General features: G+C 40.7%; 1 protein-coding gene across 1 annotated transcript; it reads left to right on the top strand.

Moving 5' to 3' along the window:
* Positions 1–449: 449 nt before the first annotated feature.
* On the top strand, positions 450–14812 carry C1R (complement C1r). The gene is made up of 11 exons (XM_070938412.1): positions 450–534; positions 1753–1981; positions 2411–2603; positions 4902–5039; positions 5805–6001; positions 7872–8019; positions 8106–8227; positions 10049–10127; positions 12001–12141; positions 12588–12662; positions 13198–14812. Coding segments are annotated over exons 1-11 (2154 nt in total). The 5' UTR covers positions 450–532; the 3' UTR covers positions 14028–14812.
* Positions 14813–21798: the final 6986 nt, after the last annotated feature.

Here is a 21798-nt window from a genome sequence, read left to right on the forward strand (position 1 = left end):
CCAATGCGACCAATGCCGTTTCCGTGCTGTATCCAGGCCTGAAGCCTGATTGGAACGGATCCAGATAAGCCGATTCATCCAGGTACTGAGGGAGCTGTCGTGCATTGAGGATGACCATTCTATATAATAACAATATCTCCGTCATTCTATCTGTCTAACTACTCACCTATGGATGTATCTCCCTCTGTCTCTAAGTGGACACATTTATATTAAAAACAGTCTCTCTCTCTCTCTCTCTCTCTCTCTCTCTCTCTCTCTCTGTGTGTGTGTGTGTGTGTGTGTGTGTGTGTGTGTGTGTGTGTGTGTGTGTACAGCAGAGGGCAGCAGAACACAATTTAGGAAAGCCGTAACTATTACCTAATTGACTGGAAAGTACCAGCTAACTCTCTTCCCTCCCACTCGGCATGTTCTACCCCAATCTCAGTGAATCATAGCTAACAGGGTTAACAATTTATTGAAATCTGTTTGAAACTCCCAAGAACAGACCACAAGACCTGGAGGGAGAAAAGAGAGCTTAAGTCCAGCTTCGGACATGTGAGTGTTGTTTGTATGGGAAAGGGAGGTGGCATAGGTGCCTACTTGTTAAAACGAATGCAGGAATTCCTCTTTTACAATATCTATATTAAAAAATCTCCAAGGACACAGAATGTCTGTGGTCTGCCTGAGAAGGAACTGCAGGGCTGGGTTTAACCTTAGAAGAATATAACACAGCCTCAAGGTGTTGCTAAAGTGCCTTGTTTTAGCCCGGGAACCCCTCATGCAGACAGGGTTAGCAAGTACAGCATAGTGCTTTTCTTCATTCAACTTCAAGACTTTTAGCTCATCTTCAACTGAAAAGTCAGGGATTGCCAAAGTAGACCAGAGACGGGGATTTGGGATTAGTTAGCAATTCCTCTCCAGGTTCCTTCGCAGCCATTTTGCGCAGCATTTGGTGATCTTTGGGTCCAAAGAGCTTTGCAGAGCAACAGCAAACAAATCAGAGTGGCAACTACTTCACAGGGGATGAAATCAAAACTGAAAGCCACTCAAGGACTATTGCTGCCTTTCTCCTTTCCTTGCTATCTCTAGGATCCTTGCAGAGAGTTTAGTCTACATAGAATTGGCAGCAGAGACCACAATGTTCCTGACGCTCTTGCTATTTCTGGCAATTCTGAAGGATGCTAGTTTTCAAGGCTTCCATACCCTATCCTGCTATGTGTTAAATGGCTTTCCACCTTCTGGATCAACAAGGGAATGGTTCTAACACAGGAGGACAGAATGCCACCTTACCACTGGAAATTACAAGAACCTCTTTCACTAGAAGGTCCCTAGGCACAAGGATAGGATCTGAATTACAAAATTTCAGACAATCACTGCAGCAAAGAGATAATTTTCTGAAGTTATTTGCTGCTGTCTATTGGTCATTTGGATATTTACAACCAGATCTGGTAGCCCTAGTCACAATGTATATATACATTGTGATTCTGTTAGCACCATTGTCCCATTATAGACTGGATAGGCTGGGCATACAGCATGCACCACTCTAGAAATCTAAGCTGTTAAAAGGTTTGTAATCTGTAAATCCTACTTATGCAACACTGAGAAGATGTCTCAAAAGAAAAAGATGCATTTTCTTTAAAGGTGCCCATTGCCCAATTCAATTTTCAATGTATGTGTTTGTGTTTAGAGGGGTGTGTCCACTTCAGAGGCCTTGTTGGCTCTGTTTTTTGGCTCTGTCTTCTCATTCATGCCTATGTTGTGTTGTGTTGACAGGTCTCCCGTTGTCTTCCTGCTTCAGGGAGCTTTCTTAGTTTCTGCAGTCAGTTCCAGGCCAACCACAAAGCTTTATGGGGAGATCACTTCCCCAAATTATCCCAAAACATACCCTAACAACAACATCAGTACCTGGGACATTTCAGTGCCAAAGGGTTACAGAGTGAAGCTAAGTTTCTGGCTGTTTGATCTGGAGCCATCTGAGACCTGCCAGTATGACTTTGTCAAGGTATGTGAAGAGGGGCTGGGTTGTGGCGATGGGAATCAGGGTCTCTGAGATCCAAGTATTGCTGCCCATAAAGGGTAAAATATTACTGTATTCACTGGTCTTTGCATCACAATTTCCTTCTTGTCTTCTTTATTATTCTCCTCATACTTTTTTTTGCATTTGTGCTCAGATTTAGTTGCAAGAAAATGCTTACTAGGGGGAATATTGATTTCCTTCCTTCTTCTAAAACACGCCAACTTTCTGCCTCTCAATTTGTTTTCTAAATTCCCCTTGTTTCCATGCAAATTGGCAAGATGCTTTCTGCATGGACTGTTTTTAAAGGATTATAGTTCAATGTCCCATGTACGTTAATTGAAGATACTATGGAAGTTGGCCAAGGAGCTCTCTGGTTTCTAATGTTTCCTTCCTTTTCTCCTTGGACTCTTGCAGATCACAGCAAACAAGAAGGACTTAGGCCGGTTCTGTGGCCAGGTAGACTCTGCCACAGGCAACCACCCAAGAGACAAGGCATTTTTGTCTACCAACAATCGCATGCGGCTCCTGTTCCAGTCTGACTTCTCTAATGAGGAGAACGGCATTGTGGTTTCCTATAAGGGATTCTTAGCTTATTATCAAGCTGTGGGTGAGTATGGAATCTATATACCCTGCTGAAGTTTTAAGCACAAACCGACCCGGCTTTACTTTTCAAGATCAGTCAAGGCTTGCTGATGAAAAACATTTAGGGTGGGAGGAAAGGAACAGAAGAGGACATAAGCATGAACAATCAAGAAAGAATAGGTAACTCAGTCGAGAGCTTAGCACATAAATAGCAATTCAGCCCAGATGGAAAGAAATCTGGAAAGAAGTTTTTCACAGTATTTAAAAATACTCTATTTTAATTAGCTCAATATAAATGAAGTTGGGAAATACAGTTTCCAAGCTTCTGTGTTTATGTCAGTGTAGTGGCATATGTAAATATAGCCACAGGCATCTGTAGCAAACTGTGATGACATGAACTGATGACACATACACAGTGATGTTACCATGCAAATGCTGCCTTTATATACTGGATGGATGACCTGGCATGTGGACATACAGGGGGAAATTCTGGCATCTATATTTTGCAGCAATTATCTTCAAAGGCCGCTCAACAGATAGCATTGTGTAAATACCCCAGTGAGAAGTTTACTAGCACTTAGGCTGACCCTGTCCAGAAATAGTAGAAATTGGTGAACCTGAATGGATGAGAAACATGTCAAGACACCGTGGGTGCCTGAGGCTCCAGTGACAAATGAGTGCTATACATTTTCTTTTTTAGGGGAATATAGCCATATCAAAAACATTACATTTCCTGAGGACCATTATTTTATTTATTTATTATTTATCAAATTTTTATACTGCCCTTCTCCCAAGGGACTCAGGGCGGTGTACAGCCAAGATAAAAAGCAACAATATAAAAGTTAAAAACAATTTAAAATTATTAGATAGTTTGGCCAATCATCTAAAACACAATACCCGATTAAAATAATATTTTAGGCCAGCCCTGCTTGATGGAATAATAGCGTTTTAAGGGCGCGGTGGAAGGTACGGAGGTCGGAAATCCGACGAATCTCCGGGGGCAGCTCGTTCCAGAGGGCAGGTGCTCCCACAGAGAAGGCTCTTACCCTGGGGGTCGCCAGTCGACACTGTCTAACCGACGGCACCCTGAGGAGACCCTCTCTGTGGGAGCGTACTGGTTGGTGGGATGCTATTGGAGGCAGAAGACGGTCTCGTAAATATCCAGGTCCTATGCCATGGAGCGCTTTAAAGGTAGCGACCAACACCTTGAATCGCACCCGGAAGACCACTGGGAGCCAGTGCAGCTCGCGCAGGAGCAGTGTTACATGGGAGCACTGAGTCGCCCCCATAATCACCCGCGCGGCCGCATTCTGGACCAGCTGGAGCCTCCTGGTGCTCTTCAAGGGGAGTCCCATGTAGAGAGCATTACAGTAGTCCAGACGGGAAGTGATGAGGGCATGAATGACTGTGCGCAAGGACCATATACCCCAAACAGCACCTCTTTATCATGATTCAACTTATTAGTTCTAACACTACAGGCACCAGTTCAGCACCATCATGCCTTTAGCTTGATCCTAAGCCTTTACCTGGTGAGACCATTGGAGATCCCTAGATGGCTTGCCTGCAAAGTGGCTTCATTCAGAAGGGGAGATGAGAGAATCCAATAGGGCAAGAAGTGTGGCAAGATCAAGCAGAAATCCCTCAATCTACATAATGTAGCTGGAAAATTCACTGTTTAGTGGTACGGTCATTAATAGAGGCATCATGTGACCACACTTGATTTTATGATCTTTTTGCCACAGTGGAACAGCACAGTCATTAAGCAAGACATCACATGATCATGGTTTGCAATTTTCTCCACTTCCCCACTAATTTAGCTTGTTGGAATCTGGCTGGGAAGGTTGCAAATCGTGTATATGACTGCAGGAAGCTGCAGCTATTGTAAATGCAAACCTCTTGCCAAGTATCCGGTGGATTTTCACATGTCTTGAGGAACTGCGGGCTTTGGGGCACAGGATACTTTAATTGTATTGCTTAAATTGTTATTTCACACCTGCAATTCTGTCATAGCAGGTAAAGATTTGCAATTTGAACATGCTAAGTGAAGAACAGCAGACCCTCAACATTGCAGCTATCTAAAATATATTTGCTGGTGAGGGAATATGATTTTCAGGAGCCTTTAATCTCCAGCTGTGGTGCAGCACATATGAGCCAGCAGATGTACAATAAGTACATATCATAAGTAGGAGGACTAGGATTTCCTGGAAGCAGCTGCCTTGAGAATGTTTTTCTGTTTAAGAGCAAAAGAATGACCCGACCTTGAATGCAAAATTAATAAAAACCTGTAAACTATTGTTTTCTCTGCTTTCATCTCATCCTCTAGATCTAGATGAGTGTGCCTCCAGAAATGACATTGAAGATGGTCCTCAGTGCCAGCATTTCTGTCACAACTATATAGGGGGATACTTCTGCTCTTGCCAGCCTAGCTACCAACTCCAGAGTGATGGGTATTCTTGCAAAGGTAAGACTACATGATCACCCAAGAAAGCAGAATACCAGAGAGAACAGGGAGCTCATACCCAGAAGAATACCAATGTGGAAGAATACAAGATAACATTGAGGAAGTTTGCAGATGTCATTAACAGAGAAGTGACAATTTAGTTCTGGGAAAGGAGAGGAGAAAATATGAAAATGAAATTCAGAACAACCCTGCCTAGATTCCCTTTTTGTATGAGAAGCAGCAAAGGAAATCTCTGAATAGCTTTAAGATTCTGCTATTACACCTTACAATAGTAAACCAATGTTCCTGTAATCAATCCCTGGGGTTTCTGATTTCTCACCTAGTCTATAGTGGTGGGATTCAAATTTTTCTACTACCGGTTCTGTGGGTGTGGCTTGGTGGGCATGGCAGGGGAAGGATACTGTAAAATCTCCATTCCCTCCCCACTCCAGGGGAAGGTTACTGCAAACTCCCCATTTCCTCCCAATCAGCTGGGACTCAGGAGGCAGAGAATAGATGGGGGCAGGGCCAGTCAGAGGTGGTATTTACCGGTTCTCCGAACTACTCAAAATTTCCACTACCGGTTCTCCAGAACTGGTCGGAACCTGCTGAGTACCACCTCTGCTAGTCTTCTTCAAAGGGCCAACAACCCTTGTCTTTAGTGCCATCAAGGTGCTATTCCAGGTTTGCAATGAGAAATAGATCCCAGAAATATGCCACCTGCTGCCCTGCAGATGAATTGATATGAATTTTCCTTCCAGTGAATCTTCTTTTCTTGCTCTACAGTGGATTGCAGCAATGAACTGTTCACAGAAACCTCTGGGTATTTGTCAAGCCCTGGATACCCTGAGCCCTATCCACCTAACTTGCAGTGTAACTACAGCATACGGGTAGAGAAAGGAATGACCATTATCCTCAAGTTCTTGCAACCCTTTGAAATTGATGATCACCAACAAGTCCGCTGCCCTTATGACCAGCTTAAGGTACTGCAGATTGATAAATTCCTAACTGGTGTTGCCATTCAGTACTTGGTTCAACCTTGATAGATCAGGAATAGGGAAGCTTCAAGGATCACTGCAGTCTGTCCCTCAAGTATTAGGTTCTCATTGTGGAATGAAAATGTTTGGGTTTCTCCTAAGAAAGATCTGTGTAAATAGCCAGAATATTGTCCAAATAGTCACCTTCTTCCATTTACATTTTAAAGTAAACTCTACTGCAAATAGGGTGAGTTGTTCCAGGGAGCTTGGCTCCTTCTGAAATGTCTATTATAGACCAAATGACTCTTGTAATATTTTATGTATAACAAGTGTACAAGTAGAGCACAAGTACACACCAAGTGTCCCAAAGGTGCTTTTTCAAGAGGCAACTAGACTTTCTGGTTTTTCTTTGAAGACATTTCGCTTCGCATCCAATAAGCTTCTTCAGCTGAGGAAGCTTCTTGGATGAGAAGTGAAATGCCTTCAAAGAAAAACCAGAAAGTCCAGTTGCCTCTTGAAAAAGTACATTTGGGACAACCATGACCTGGATGACTGAGAATCTCCATTTACACACCAAGTGCTTCCGTTGTTACAAAGAATTAGGGGTGGCATGATAGCAGTATTCCAGTATTTGAGGGGCTGCCACAAAGAAGAGGGGATCAAATTATTCTCCAAAGCACGAAGGCAGGACAAGAAATAATGGTTGGAAACTGATCAAAGAGAGAAGCAACCTGGAATTAAGGAGAAACTTCCTAGTGATAACGACAATTAATCAGTGGAACAGCTTGCCTTCAGAAATCATGGGCGCTCCATCACTGAAGGTCTTTAAGAAAAGACTGGACAGTTGCTTGTTTGAGATGGTATAGGTTCTCCTGCTTGAGTAGGGGGCTGGACTAGAAGACCTCCAAGGTACCTTTCTATTCTATTCTATTCTATTCTATTCTATTCTATTCTATTCTATTCTATAGCAAGCAGCACACTGTCCTATAGCTGATCCTCAGGAAAAAATCTCAAAAGGCTACCAAATTGGGCACCTTCTGCTTCTTCCTCTGATTTTGCTGCTCACTTCACACTATTGTCAAAATACTTTTGTTCCTACATACAGAGAGGCTTTCCCTGCAGCCCCTAATATGAACATTTATTTAATCATTTTGCCTTAATAATTATGTATATGTGTTTATTACTGAATTATTTATTTATTACATTATTTTAATATTTAAAAGTATGTTTAAGTGACACACAAAATAAACAAATAAATTCAAAACATTAAATTAAATGAAACATTAAAATGCAGCAAGTAACAATGAAATCAAAAGTCAATATAAAAATATAATTGCAAGAAAAAGTCAAATAATTATATAAAAGAACAGAAATGAAAGAGCAAGAGATACTGGATTGAGATGGGTGGCTGTAGAAATTAAATAAAGAAATAATTATGGAAAATCCATCAAAACAAGCAAAAAGAGAACTATTTCAACAACATTTAAATGTCTTTGCCATAAGTTCCATCTTATTTGTAGTAGTGAGAAATTAAATTTGAACCTATCGGTAGAATCTTTTGAGTGATGAGTTGGTTGGTTGATTTTAATAGAAATATTCAAAACAGGTAAAAAATGCAATTCTAATAACCACGTAGAAAAACCACACTTGGTACAAGTCAAATTTTGGAAAGCCTTTCTCATTTTTTTTTTAATTATTATTATTCATATTTCTATGCCGCCCATTCTCCGAGGACTTTCTCATTCTAATGAGCTTTTGATCATACCAAGATGGAAGCTTTTAGCCAAATTTCCCAAGAAAGTTTCTTTCCCATTTTATGTAACATTTTCTTCTGACTGATAGAACATTCATTCCTAAAACCTCAATTTCTTACTAGATCCATGCTGGCACGAAACAGATTGGTGAATTCTGTGGCAGAAAGCCTCCAGGGATGGTTGAAACCAATAGTTCTTCAGTGGATGTCATTTTTCTCACAGACGAATCAGGATACAGCCGAGGGTGGAAGATTTCGTACAGTATAGAAAGTAATTACTCCCATCCCATACTTTTAAGTTAAAAGGTAAGGACCTTTCTGCTGCTGCTTCTTTCATTTCTTTCTCATCTCCAATAGGAATCCGTTGCCCGCAGCCTGTGGCAAATGATGTTTTCACCATCATCAAGGACCCACAGCCCCTGTATCAATACCAAGATTACTTCATTGTCAGCTGCAAAACTGGATATAACTTGATGGAGGTGGGCATTATTCGTTTGAGTGCTTTATTATGTTATCTCTTATAAGCCTTTTTCTTGCAATAACCTTGATCTAAGTGGTCTCCTTTTTGCTTCTTCTAAAAGCTTTTCTTTCTTTCTACATCTTCTACTTTTGTTCATGGAAGCAAACTAAGATATGTGCCAAGGCATGAAAAAAACAAAATACGTATCTTCCCCAGACAAAAGAAGGAGGTCAAACTGTGCTTGAATTTTTGATTAAAGACAGAGAGTTGTCAATTGCGCAATTTTTGAATAGTTACTAAAGCAGAGGCAAGAAATTGGAGAAACCGAAAGTGTAAGAGTGAGAGAGAAAGAAAACATTAATTTGGAACTCAGCTCTAGAAAGCTGCTTTGAAGGTCAGAACTCAATTCTACTAGCACCAAATTTACAACTGCAAGTTTTTCTCATGTTTTCCCACTACTAAATAACTCTAACCAGTTATATATTAACTAGTAAGCATCCCCTAGCTTATTTGCTTGTAGGATTACATTTGTTACCCCAGAGCCCCAGATTTTAATTAAAAAGAAAACTCCAACTGGTATAAATGGGCAATCACTATTCTGTCCAATAGCATGTTCAGTCTAAAACTAATGACAACAATTGATCCTTTTTAGTCTTTATAATGGAGGTATTTTTTCATGCAGAAAAACCAAAACCTGAAAACTTGTTTTCATGAGGTTTCTGAAGACTTGCAATAATTTAGAGCAATAATTATATGGGGGGGACGGAGGTCAGAGGTATGAAGATGGATTGCTTTGGTTTTGGCAACGTTGTCAATCCCAGAATGGTGTCAGTAACCTGGGTGAGGGATCCTTCTTATATTTTTTGGAAGAGAAAGCTTTTCTTCTTCCGTACCACGGATTCCAATGAAGAGAAAGGCTAAGGTAAAACGCCATGTACAGCCTATCCCATCTGCCACTGCCAAACAAATTGTCTTAAGGTGGCATTACTTGTCTGATCTGAACTTCAGTCAGCCAGACTATAGATCAGTGGTGGCGAGTGCCAAAAAGGTTGTGCGGAAATGTCGCGCGTGTGCATGCACATGCTCATCAGAGGCATGCTCTGAGAAAGTTGAACTTCCGGGTTCTAGCACACATGCGCACCCGATGATCAGCTGGCTGGCACGCACATGCACACCGGTTTTTGGCACTGCCATGCATGCAAAGGGATCGCACTCTGGAAAAGCCAAACTTCCAGGTTCTGGTGCACATGTGCACCCAACAATCAGCTGGCTGGCACACATGTGCACACTGGTTTTCGGCACTGCCATTCACACAAAGTTCTGGGTTCTGGCGTGCATGCGCATCTGACAATCAGCTGGCCAGCACGCATGCGCATACCGGTTTTTGGCATCGCTGCACATAAAGGACAGCTGATCATTTCATTTTCATTTTATTAGATTTATATACCGCCCTACTCCCGAAGGACTCAGGGCAGCGAACAGCCAGAAAGATAAAACACACAAACTACAAAATTTAAAAGACAATATAAAAACCCATTAAATAATTTGGCCCAAAACAATTTAAAACACCCCTAATGTTTTAAAACCAATTTTAAAAATTACAATTAAAAGGGAAGTTAGGCCAAGGTAGGCCATCATCGCACACATGCACGTCAGAAACCGAGAGGGCAAAGGCAAAGCTGCACGTGCCGGACGACATGGCTTCATGTGCCACTTTGGGCACACGTGCCATAGGTTCACCATCACGGCTATAGATGGAAAAAGACAAAAAGCATGATAGCAAGCTAGGGATATCAACAAAGGTGTTAAATTGACTGTCAGCTATTTTTCATTTGAACAGGGTAAAGAACACTTGACATCCTTTACCTCTGTCTGCCAACATGATGGGACCTGGCATCGTTCTATGCCCCGATGTGAAAGTGAGTTGTTAGCCTTTCCTATCTGTTGCCTGCAATATTACCTAAGCAGATTCAAGTTCCCCAAATTCTGGTGACCTTTTTCATGACTCCTGCTGTTGAAGGGCTAGAGCTGGGAATCTTCATTGTCCATGGCAGTGAGAAGCATTTTGCTGCCTCTGTCCACAAGATAGTCCACTGTGTTCATCTGATCTATACTGGGCAATAAGTAGCATAGTTATTCACCAATTTCAAGCCAGAACAATATACCAACATTAAGCTTTCTGCCCTGCCTTCATTGTCTGTCCTTGTCCTGGAGCAGTTCTTATTTATGGTATATGGGGCCTGCCTCAGAGAATGATTGCTGGATTCTCCTGGCTTTGTTTCCTTTTGCTCCTATCAAATGTTACCCTGCCTATAAAATGTCTGGCAATCACCCTCTCTTATTGGTAGTAGAGCCGAGACAGGGATGGCGGCATGTTTTGACCTATGGTTAAATAGGGAAGTTTAGCCATTTTTCAAAACTCATTCTGATTTTGCAAAAGTGTATTGAAGGAAACCTGATTATTAGTTGACATCAGCTGATAATCAAGCTCCTCTTGGACTTTTAGCACCATTTAATAATCATGCCAAGTCATATTTAAAAGTAATCTAAACCCAGCAAAGCTGGCTGGGGAATTCTGGGAGTTGAAGTCTGCCAGGCTTAAAGTTGTCAAGGTTGGAGATCCCTGATGTAAACCATAACTAACAGGAACACCTTCATTTGTCAGCTTTCGTTCAGCTGATCCATGTCTCCAAGCTGAGTTCAGCCCAGAGCCCCAATGTATGTTTGCCAGGGGGTAGGGGGAGAACCCAATTTAAAAGAATTAGTCTCTCTAATTCTTAAATGAAAAAAAATAAATAAAAGAAGGGCTGTAAAAGATAATGCCCAGAAATTGGAGAGGTGGCAGATTCACAAAAACCATTAGATGCCTCTATAGCTAATCTCTCCCCAGGAGTCACCCGGCTCTGCTGCCAACAGAATGGTCAATGAAACCCATCAGATTCTATCCATGGCAAAACCTATCCTGAGATAAGATTTTTTTAAAAAAAATTGCTATTTTAGCACAGATGTGGCTAAGGTAGCAATCAGATGAAAGCAACATCACGAGGAAGCAGCCAAAAAAAGGGGAGGAGAGTTTGCTGGGATGTTTTTACTGCAATTGCGCAAACAAGGAAAGTCTCCTAAATTGTGGAATTTGGCTCTTAGGTTTATGCTCTTTATTTTCTGACATGCTGCCAACATTTGATCTGACAATCCTGCAATGGCTTTCTTTTATCTCTTTCTGTTTCCCTTCTAAACGTCTCTCTAAATTGTCTTAAGGATTTGGGGTCTTTTTGTCTGTGCATAAAAAAGCAGTTCTTTATATGGAAATGCTTTTCAGATAACTAATAGCAGGGGAAAAAGCTAGTCCTCTCCTTTGCTTCTCATTTAAAAAACAACCAAACTAGTGATTGCTACTGCTACCCTGAAAATAAGACCCTGTCTTATATTTTTTGAACTCTGAAATAAGCGCTTGGCCTTATTTTCGGGGAGGGCTTATTTTCAGGGGGGCTTATTTTAGTGCATGCACTCAAAAGCCCGATTGGGCTTATTATTAGGGGATGTCTTATTTTAGAGGAAACAGGGTATGTCCCACACACAAACTTTTTATCTTCTTCACTAAAGAAGACCTAAAAATTGTTCTGTTAGGACAAGATTAGAGACATGACATACTATTAATCACAACCTGGGAAAGAAATGAATAATTCCTATGAGAGTGCCGGTCTTGGGTTGTGATAATTTCTGATCCCTGGAAAATCCCAGAAGGAAATACTGTACTCTCTTCTCTTCATTTTATGTGTTTGTGTCTTGCAGTTGTGAATTGCGGTAAACCTAAATTTCTGAAAAACGGGGAATTTAATTTTGTATCGGCAACAAAAAATAACAACTATGAGTCAGTTATCAAGTACCGCTGTAATGAACCCTATTATCGCCTGCTCAACACCCCAGGAAAAGGTGAGGCCGTGCATTGCCAGATCAATACAAACCCAGTGCAAGCTGCAGCATTGCATGGGAAACTTGACAAACCAGCAGCCAAGCAATTTCCTTTCTTTTGTATGTGTATCTTCTTTACCAAATGCTTGGGGGTTGAAAAAAAATCCATTTATTTTATTTATTTTAATTGGTTTTAGCTGCCAACCTTGATGGATTCATTGTGGGCTAGAGTACTTGGCATTAAAACACATTAAATGTAATAAATGCATTTTTTTGTTTATTTGAGTGAGTGACTGAATGATTTCAATCTCATTGCACTTGTAAGATGTTCAGATACACAAAAATAGAACATAAAACATCCATGGTTTTTTTTTAAAAAAACAATAAAATGTTCAAAAATAAATAATAAAAAACCATTGAGCATTCAATCTTCGGCCCCACTATTCTTGTTTTTGTTTCTCCTTTAGGTATCTACACCTGCTCAGCTGAGGGTTCCTGGAAGGATCAAGTTAATCATGATGACATCCCAATGTGTCTGCCAGGTAAAACATAGCCAAAGATTTTCTTGTTTCATATATTATTATAGCACGATTCACCTCTTCTCAATAGTCAAAGCTGATGCTGGCACCAGAAGACTAGCAAGTCCTAGTACCAGAAGAGCCAGAAGAGGCAGAGAGGAAGCAGGCATCATGTCCACCTCCATTGGTATTTGACCTACTAGAATGAGATGGGATTCTGGATCCAGCCCTGAAATTAGTTTCAGTTGGCAGGTGCCTGGTTCTGGTGGCTTTCATTGCCAAGTGTTGAAGGATCCTGTCTGTTAAATTACCTTCTGTTTCTTTTCTGGTAGTATAATGAGAGAGGTATTGATATCCAACATTTTTAGCACGAAGAGGGGACAGCAGAAAATTAATTAACAATAAGAAGTAAAGAAGATGATGATTAGGAGGCTGGCTCTGATGTGACTTAAGCAAAGATAAGGTGTACAAATAAAGAAAGTTTGCTGGGGTGGGGGGTCAAGAGGGCAGGGAGATGAGGGTGCTGCAGCCTTTTTGAGTATTCTCTCTCTTTTCACAGTATGTGGAAAGCCAGACAACCCAATCGTGGAAGTCCAGCGAATTATTGGTGGGAAGGATGCCCCACGAGGCAGTTTCCCATGGCAAGCTATGACTGTCATCGCTGGACGAGCAGGAGGGGCACTGCTAGGTGATCGCTGGATCCTGACAGCTGCCCACGTTGTGTACCCAAAAGGGAAAGGGAATGACACAGAGATACTGACCCCTGTGCAGGTGGCAGAGAAGGCTGAAATCTTCCTGGGTCACACAGATGTGACTGAACTGTACAAAGAAGGCAATAAACCAGTTCTCAGACTCTTTGTGCATCCAGATTACAATCCAAAGGATGAGCATAACTTTGACGGAGACATTGCGCTCATTGAGTTGAGAGATCCAGTGACCCTTGGCCGAGACATGCTGCCTATCTGTCTCCCTGAGTCAGGAAACACCACCTATTACCATACAGGTTGGATGGGCTATGCCAGTGGCTTTGGGGTAGAAAAAAACATCCTTGCTAGCAGGCTGAAGTATGCCCCCATCCCAGTGGGCAACCAGGATTTGTGTCGGAAGTGGTTGAAAGGAAAGAAGATTTCTAAGAAGGATCCAGTCTTCTCAGATAACATGTTTTGTGCTGGTACCCCCTACGGAGGAAAAGACACCTGTCAGGGTGACAGTGGAGGGGCCTTAGCTGTGCGTGACCCAGAGACTCAGCATTGGGTGGCCACAGGCATTGTTTCTTGGGGCCTTGAGTGTGGCAAGGGATATGGCTTTTATACCAAAATCATCAATTACTTGGATTGGATCAAGGGCATTGTTGGGAAGGATTGGGTGTCCATGCAGGTTTCTCATTAGCCTACTGAAGAAGTGTAAACTAAATTATGATTCCATGCATGCATGGAAATACATACTTCTCATTATCTTTCTGCTGTTCTTGCTGCCCTGTCCTCTTTTCTTTGATACCAAATAAATGTATAGTTGCTTCTTTTATTGGATGGGAGAGGAGGGAATAATTCCTCTTGCCCGTCATTTCTCTTCTCATTCTCCAATGCCGTCAGCAAAGAGAAAGTTTTCAGGAAAAGTGAAAGATTTCTGAATAGGAAAAGGAAATGTTATTTCTTCCCATTCCCTCATCCTCTTGGCTCAAAAGTTTCTTTGAGGTTCTTTCTAGTATCAGTGGGGACTCTAAGATAGGAAATCTACTTAGATTTAATTATATAGTGTACTCTAATGCACACTATATAATTTTGTGAATGTGAATACATTTTTAGCATCTGGCTCCAGAATCTGCCTCTACATGCAGCCATACTGTAGGAACCAAAAGACAGCTACCAATTTTTTTGTAGAAAATGGCACCCTTGTTTCATTTATTTTTGCAATAAGTGAGGGAGCCCTTTATCCTCTTGCAAAATAGACAATTATTGGTATAACTAACAGCTTCTATTGATACCTCATCTATCAAATCTTTAGTTGCTTAGTAATATAAACTAAAGATAAGTAAATAAAACATCTCAAAAAGATTTGTGTATTAGTTTCATTAACAGCAGAGAGAACATGCCATAACACAGACTCAGAAATAATGTATTTTTTGTAATTAATAAACATTAAAGCAAGTTATCAATAAATCACAACATGTCAAGAACAATTATTTATGGCAGGGAATGTCATGTTTTAATTTTGATTTAATGTGTGATAAACTTTGCTGCTAAGACTATGCAAAACTATCTAGAATAGGGTATATCAATTGCAAAGCTGAGGAAAGAACTGCTCTAAATCTATTGATCCAGGTCTATAAGCAGGAGACATAAACCCAGTGCTGATATTTTTGTGCCTCTTGATTTCTGTCTTCTGCAACAGGAAGCTCTTCTGTGTCTATATGCAGGGCCGTCTTAACAGCATTATGGGCCCTGGGCAAAGCAGTGTACTGGGGCCCCTATGACAACTACTCACAGGAATAAAAATGTAAATGGTTGATAAAATTAAACATATATTTATTTTATTGGCACTTCCAACAAAATTGGCGTTGAAACTTTAAAAACATGCTGTGCAGCAACAACTAATCAATATAATAAACATTTGAACAATACACAAGGCTTGAAAAACACAATAACAGTAAGCCATACAGTTGCTGTATTTATATGTTACAAGGTGCATTGAAGGGTTAACATACGCAGATTAATATGGGGCCCCTATGCTTGTGGAGCCCATGAGCAAGTGCCCATTAGGGCCATGCATTAAGACAGCCCTGTCTATATGACTACTTTTTTTGTCATGAATAGCAATAGCACTAGCACTTATATACCGTTTCACAGTGCTTCACAGCCCTCTCTAAGTGGTTTACAGAGTCAGCCTATTGGCCCCAACAATCTGGGTCCTCATTTTACGCACCTCGGAAGGATGGAAGGACGAGTCAACCTTAAGTTTGGTGAAATTTGAACTGCAGTTGCAGTTGCAGTTGAAGTTGCAGTCAGCCAGCAATCAGCAGAAGTACTGTACTCTAACCACTGCGCCACCGTGAAGCAACTTATCTAACACTATTGAGTCCAAGAATCTTCTGCTGTCATGTATTTCCTGTATGGATAAATTTATAGATGGATCTGGCCTAAAATATAACTCATGTCTTAGCAACATAGTTTTTCTACCTCCTCTCTGTGTGGCTGTCTCCTCTGTGAGACTGTCTCCCTGGTTCATGAGCAAAACAAGAAGTTTCCCTTAACTCTCCAGGTATTGAGGGCAGTCTCAAAATGTGGGAAACCTGCTTAGCTTTGATACTCCTTAACTTGGAGGAAGTTGCTACTAATGAGTAGGGATGAGCCATAGAGACAGAATAGGATACACCAATGGTGGGAGCAACTTTCATTAATTTCAAGCTGGTATCGTTTTCTGCTTGGTGAAGGCTTGGTGAATAAATTTCCTAACAGCAGTGGAGAAAGGCCCTTTGAAACGTTACAAGAAATGCAAATAAAGAAATGTGACGTTGTCCCTTAGAGATATTTAGATACTTTCTCTGGTCACCATGGCCAAGGGAGAGGTAAAGACACTACCATTCACTTGACTGAGCAAAGCCAAAGTGTTGCAATTCAACATTGCCCTGTTGCAATTCAACAGTAGCCTGGCCTCCAAGACCATTGTTCCTCACAGATATACAGAAATATTTTCCTGGTACATACGACTACAATAACAAACTCTCTGTAGCACAAATGGTTTATGGAGCATATTATCATTCATGGTAGAATTATATTCGGTCTTCCAAAGGAACATCTGCCAGAGACTAGAATTTAAACTTGGCAAATCTAAGTTTAATGTGCAGCTTTAAACTAGCTGCACTAGATGTGCAGCTAGTTTAAAGTTACACATTAAGGCAAACTGTAGTTTGTATGGCTTAGGATAGAGTTACCAGCCACTCTGGTTTGTTAATTATGGCTTAGCCACTCCCAATTTTGGAAATTTTAATGCTGCCCCTCCACTTTCCTGTTAAGCTTAAGGTAAAATGATTTCACTGCATTCCCTTCTAACGGATAAAAAAGTGCACTTTCCCACATAAAATGTGATTTGTTGATTTAGCTATGTTAAATAGATGGCCTAGATGGCCTAGAATGTTGTGTGAAGGCAGCTTTTGAATGAAAGAAGCATTCAAACTGTTTGTGTGTACACATTGATTTGGTCTATGATTATCAGTTAGTGGACTACAATGACCTGGAGAGTTTTAACAGTCCTGTTCCCGTAATTCAACAGGGAGAACAAGGCCTCATATGGTCATAAGCAAACAACCAGGGGGACGATCAACCTGTTACCATCACAAGGATTGGATGCAAATTGTTCCTCTCAACCAAAAGAGAACAGCTTCATGCTCATAACTCTCTCTCTAAACCCCCCCTCCATGTGTGTGTGAGAGAGAGAGAAAGAGAGAAAGAGAGAGACAGACAGAGACACAGAGAGACATAGAGACACAGAGAGAGAAATGCAAAGATTTAAACCTCGATTTCATTATTAAAGCTTGCCGTTGACATTCAAAGTTTACTGGAAATCTTCTGTACAGCTTTTTAAACTTTTCTGCAATAAATATACTTATCAAAAGACCATGCATCTCCGTATTCCTTTTTATCTATTTCCAGTACTGCTTGCTAGGAGCTTCTCAACAGAAACTGAGCTTTTCTGCCCAAGTAAATCACTAGAGCCTTAGAGTGCCTTGTTAAGCCCAATTTTGTACCACAGATGTATGATACCCCAATCGCTCAGGATGCTTAAGCTGGAATTCTCTGTCAAAACCACTTTTCCCTCAGCACAATGCTCTGTTTTCTTCATCCTTCAGAGGTTCAGACATCTTAAATGCTTTTCTTCACCTGTTGATTGGTCTTTTTGTCAGCTGAGGTCCAATGAGTGGGTGTTTTTGGACTCAAAGGGGAATGGTTCCCTGACCCTTCTTCAACAATTAATAATAATAATAATAATAATAATAATAATAATAATAATAATAATAATAATAATAATAATAATAATAATAATTTTATTTCTATACCGCCCTTCTCCCGAAGGACTCAGGGTGGTGTACAGCCAATTTAAAAACACAAGACACAACAATAATTAAAAATTAAAATAATTAAATAGATTTGGCCGATTTAAAACCCCAAAAATTAAAATACCCCAATTTAAAATTATTATATTGACAGCCCTGCCTGGCAGAACAACAGGGTCTTCAGTGCGCAGCGGAACACCCGGAGGTCAGAGATCTTACGTATTTCCGGGGGCAGTTCATTCCACAGGGTTGGGACTCCCACAGAGAAGGCCCTCTCCCTGGGTGTCGCCAGCCGACATAACTTGGCTGATGGCACCCTGAGGAGACCCTCTCTGTGGGAACGGACTGGTCGGTGGGAGGCTATTGGTGGCAGAAGACGGTCTCGAAGGTACCTGGGTCCTGTGCCATGGAGCGCTTTAAAGGTGGTAACCAACACCTTGAATTGCACCCGGAAGACCACTGGGAGCCAGTGCAGCTCGCGCAGGAGAGGTGTCACGCGCACACAACGAGGTGCGCCCATAACCACCCGTTGCTAGCTCTCACCTTTCAGGATCACTTTACACTATTCTCTTTCTCACTCTCCACCCTTTGGAACTACAGTAGCCACTTCAAAGGCTTGTGTAATCTCCCCTTACTTCTTTCCAGCTCCTCTCTAACCAGCTAATGAAGGCAAGATCCTGATCACTTCTTTGAGATTTACTCCAACAAATAAAGTGAGTAGAAATACTGACTAGGTTTTCTCCTCACCTGCTATCCAGCTGAAGAGCCTTTTTCATTTGAAAACCGGCAACCAGCTAAACCAATTGGATTGTGGGGGGAGGAAGGAAAGGCAGTCAGATAGCAAGGAGATAAATCTGTGAACAGAGATGTTGTGAGAATGGTTATCTTCAGACCACATGCAGTCTAGGTTTCTTTGGAAGATTTGTGGAGAATTGTGCGCCCAGATTTGTGGAGGAAACATGGAGTCCCCTTTTAACAATAATAAGAGTCATATAGGTTGATCTCTCAAGCAGTTCCAAATTTTCACTCCAACTTCTTATACACATAAGCACTCTAAGTGTCTTACAATAATAAAGCTAAATTACAAAATATATAATGCAACAGATTTAAAAGCATTAACATCCATTTTCAAATTCAAACTTTATTATGAAGCTAATGCTAGGACAAACTAACACCTAGAGACACTCTAGGTGTTTTTGCTAGATATCTTGGGATATTTTGCTTCCTTTCTTCTACACTGGCCATGTTGTAGCCTATACATTACTCTACCAAAGTCCTATGGGATTCTGTTGGTCCCCTGCATAATCCTGAATTATTTCATGTTCACTGAAAACTTGCCTACACAGACTGAATATTTTCAAGACAAGAAAAAAAATGAAAGCCATCTAATTCCTTTTTCCATAAACTATACATGAAACACTACTAGCAGCAATGCCTTGTTCAGGTTGTCCCAATTCCAACATTTTCAGCCCTTGCAAAAGACAAGGGATAGATATTCTGGAAGATGCATAGCTGCTGCCTCGTCTAGACAATGCTTCTCGGGTAGTTTTATTCCCCCCTCTCTTAAAATGAGCCTCCTTGATAGGTAGGTTTAAAGCTTATGGGAAGAATGGATGGGAAGATTTCATTGGCCTAATTTCATGCCCTGCTTTTCAACCCATTGAGGCAGCATACAATTGAAATCCTCAGAAAATACAGCTAGAACAGCAGCATGAAAAGTATATTATAATTGTTATAGAAATAGGTGCCACAGAATTGGGCTCAACTCCTAGCAGTTGCATGGATAAATGTTTGATATGCAATAAAATAGCATACAAAACTAGATTTTTTAAAAAAAATCTAGACATTCACACGCCTGGGGGAAAAACATGTGGCTGTCTTAATTGTTTTTAAAAGTAGCATACATTGTGTGCAAGGACTAGATCTTGACAAGAGACCATCATTTCAGTAGTGAAGGTTTCAATTTTTCTCTTCCCAGTTTGAGCTCATTTGGAGTTTCTAGCAGGGGAGCGCAGCTATTGTATACCAAAGATCATACACTTCTTCTGAGATGGTTGTCCCCTTCCACCAAGTGTTCAGCATCAAAAGGGATGCACATGGAGCAGTGAGGGAGGAAGGGATCTGGCTTCCTAGCCAGCCAAAGCAACAGTGGCAATCAATGGGGTGACAACTCTTGCAGCCAGATCCTCCTCACGCCCTCTTCCCAGCTTCTTTTTATAAGTTTATCTGTTTTCTACAGGTGATAATGGGATAATTTTGCCATGGAAGTGATTAGAGGAGAAAGCTTCAATTTTCTCTGCATACATGCTGATCTTGAGCAGGATTCTCTTCCTAACATGCTTAATCTAAATCAGATAAAATGAGAAAGGCAGATTCACCATAACAAAGCATTACTGTAAAACAGCTGCTAGAATGGAACTGCCAGGCACTCCTAGATCCTCAAAGTTGCTGATTTTGGACTCCTCTATATCTGGGGGGGGGGAATCCCCAAAAGGCAGAAGTGTGGACTTTTGCATAATTAAGTGATATTACTCATTGACCATAAAGAGGATGGACAAAAATGCTGTGTATCTCTTTTTTACCCCTTAAGTTTTTATTTAACCCAGATGGGGAAAACCCAGTCAGCCTAGTCCATTTTTCAAAATACTGCTGCTGTTATTTGAACTGCCAAATAAAGTTGCTAAAGCTGTGCGTCTGATTATGCAAGATTCCAATGTATAAATATGAAAATTCTACCTCTGGCTTTTCCCAAGTTTTTTTTTTAAATATTCTCATCCAAATGGTTGATTTTTGAGAACTGGTGGCCTAGAAAGGAAATATAAGTAGGGCCAACTCTGCCAGATTTCATTCCCTCAGAGGATTATTCCTCCATGACTTGCATTTGATATCATAAGGCTGGAAACTTACATTTAAAAAAAATAGGAAATTTTAACACTAAAAACTCCTGATGCTGCCTTATTGCATAGTCTGATGAGCCTTTACAGTTTTGTAGGTGTTTATAATACAATTTAGAGGATAGTATAGAAACAAATTGGCCATTAAACTTATTAATGCTTTATATTATTTAATTTGATTTTATTCTATTTTTTAAATTTTGTATTGTATGTGTTTTTATTGTTTGGCTGTGCACCGCCCTGAGTCCTTCGGGAGTAGGGCGGTATAGAAATCTAATAAAATGAAATGAAATATAGAAAAAGAAGAGGTCAGAAAGGTATGTGGAAATGTTTAAATGATAGGAGTCCATAACAGTTGTTTACAGCATCAGATGGAAGGTCAAAATCTGGAAGGAAGCTGTTGGGAAGTTTATAATGAGGACAAGAAAACTTGCTTTGGCTGCACCTCCCAGAACTATGTACTGTATATTGTGGGGTCCTTGATGCTCTTTGAGTTTGGCTGTTTTTTGCAGACATTTCATTACCCCAACTAGGTAACATTATCAGTGCTAGAGAGAAGTAAGGTTTGCTGTCATTTTATATAGTAGTTGCTTACCCTGACAATGCTGGTGGAGTTGTCTGGTGGTTCCTTGATTAGGCTGTTGCTTACTGTTAGTTTCTTTGTTTGAGTTGGTAGATCCTTGATTGGGGTATTGTTTACTTCTTGATTGTTGGTCTAGTGCTGATTTATAGTGAGGCATTTAAAATTTTTTGTTTCCTTTTTGGCTTTTTGATTGGTATGGTATGTCAATGTTGTTTAGGTCTATATGCCTATTAATGGTTGATATGTCTTGAGCACCAGGCTTCCAGGAATTCTCTGGAATTTTTGGACTTGGCTTGGTCTAGGATGTTCAGAGTTTCCCAGTTGAAACTATGGTTGAGTCTGTCCATGTGTTGAGAAATTAAGGAGTTTTCATCATGTCTTCTGACTGCTACTTGGTTGTCATGGATGCGCTCTGCTAGTTTTTTGCCTGTTGGTCCTACATAGTGGCTGTTACAGTCCTTACATTGTATGTTGTAAACACTCTTTTTTCTTCTTCTTCTAGAGCTACTGAGTCTTTTGGTTTATTTAGAATGTTTTGGAGGACTTTAGCATTGTTTCTGTGTTTGGAGGGAGATTTATTATCCAAATGTGCCTAATCCTGTGTAAAGCTACTGGTGACTTTAACATTTCGAG

The sequence above is a fragment of the Pituophis catenifer genome, unplaced genomic scaffold (genome assembly GCF_029215685.1).
Source record: "Pituophis catenifer annectens isolate HBS135680 unplaced genomic scaffold, rPitCat1.0.hap2 SCAF_2, whole genome shotgun sequence".
Classification (NCBI taxonomy): Eukaryota; Metazoa; Chordata; class Lepidosauria; order Squamata; family Colubridae; genus Pituophis; species Pituophis catenifer.

What these genes read in the sequence shown, in the direction of transcription:
- C1R (XM_070938412.1), top strand. An exon ending in TGATGGGTATTCTTGCAAAG is followed by an intron (nt 5,040 to 5,804) that starts GTAAGACTACAT and finishes CTTGCTCTACAG; the next exon opens with TGGATTGCAGCAATGAACTG. An exon ending in GATTTCGTACAGTATAGAAA is followed by an intron (nt 8,020 to 8,105) that starts GTAATTACTCCC and finishes CATCTCCAATAG; the next exon opens with GAATCCGTTGCCCGCAGCCT.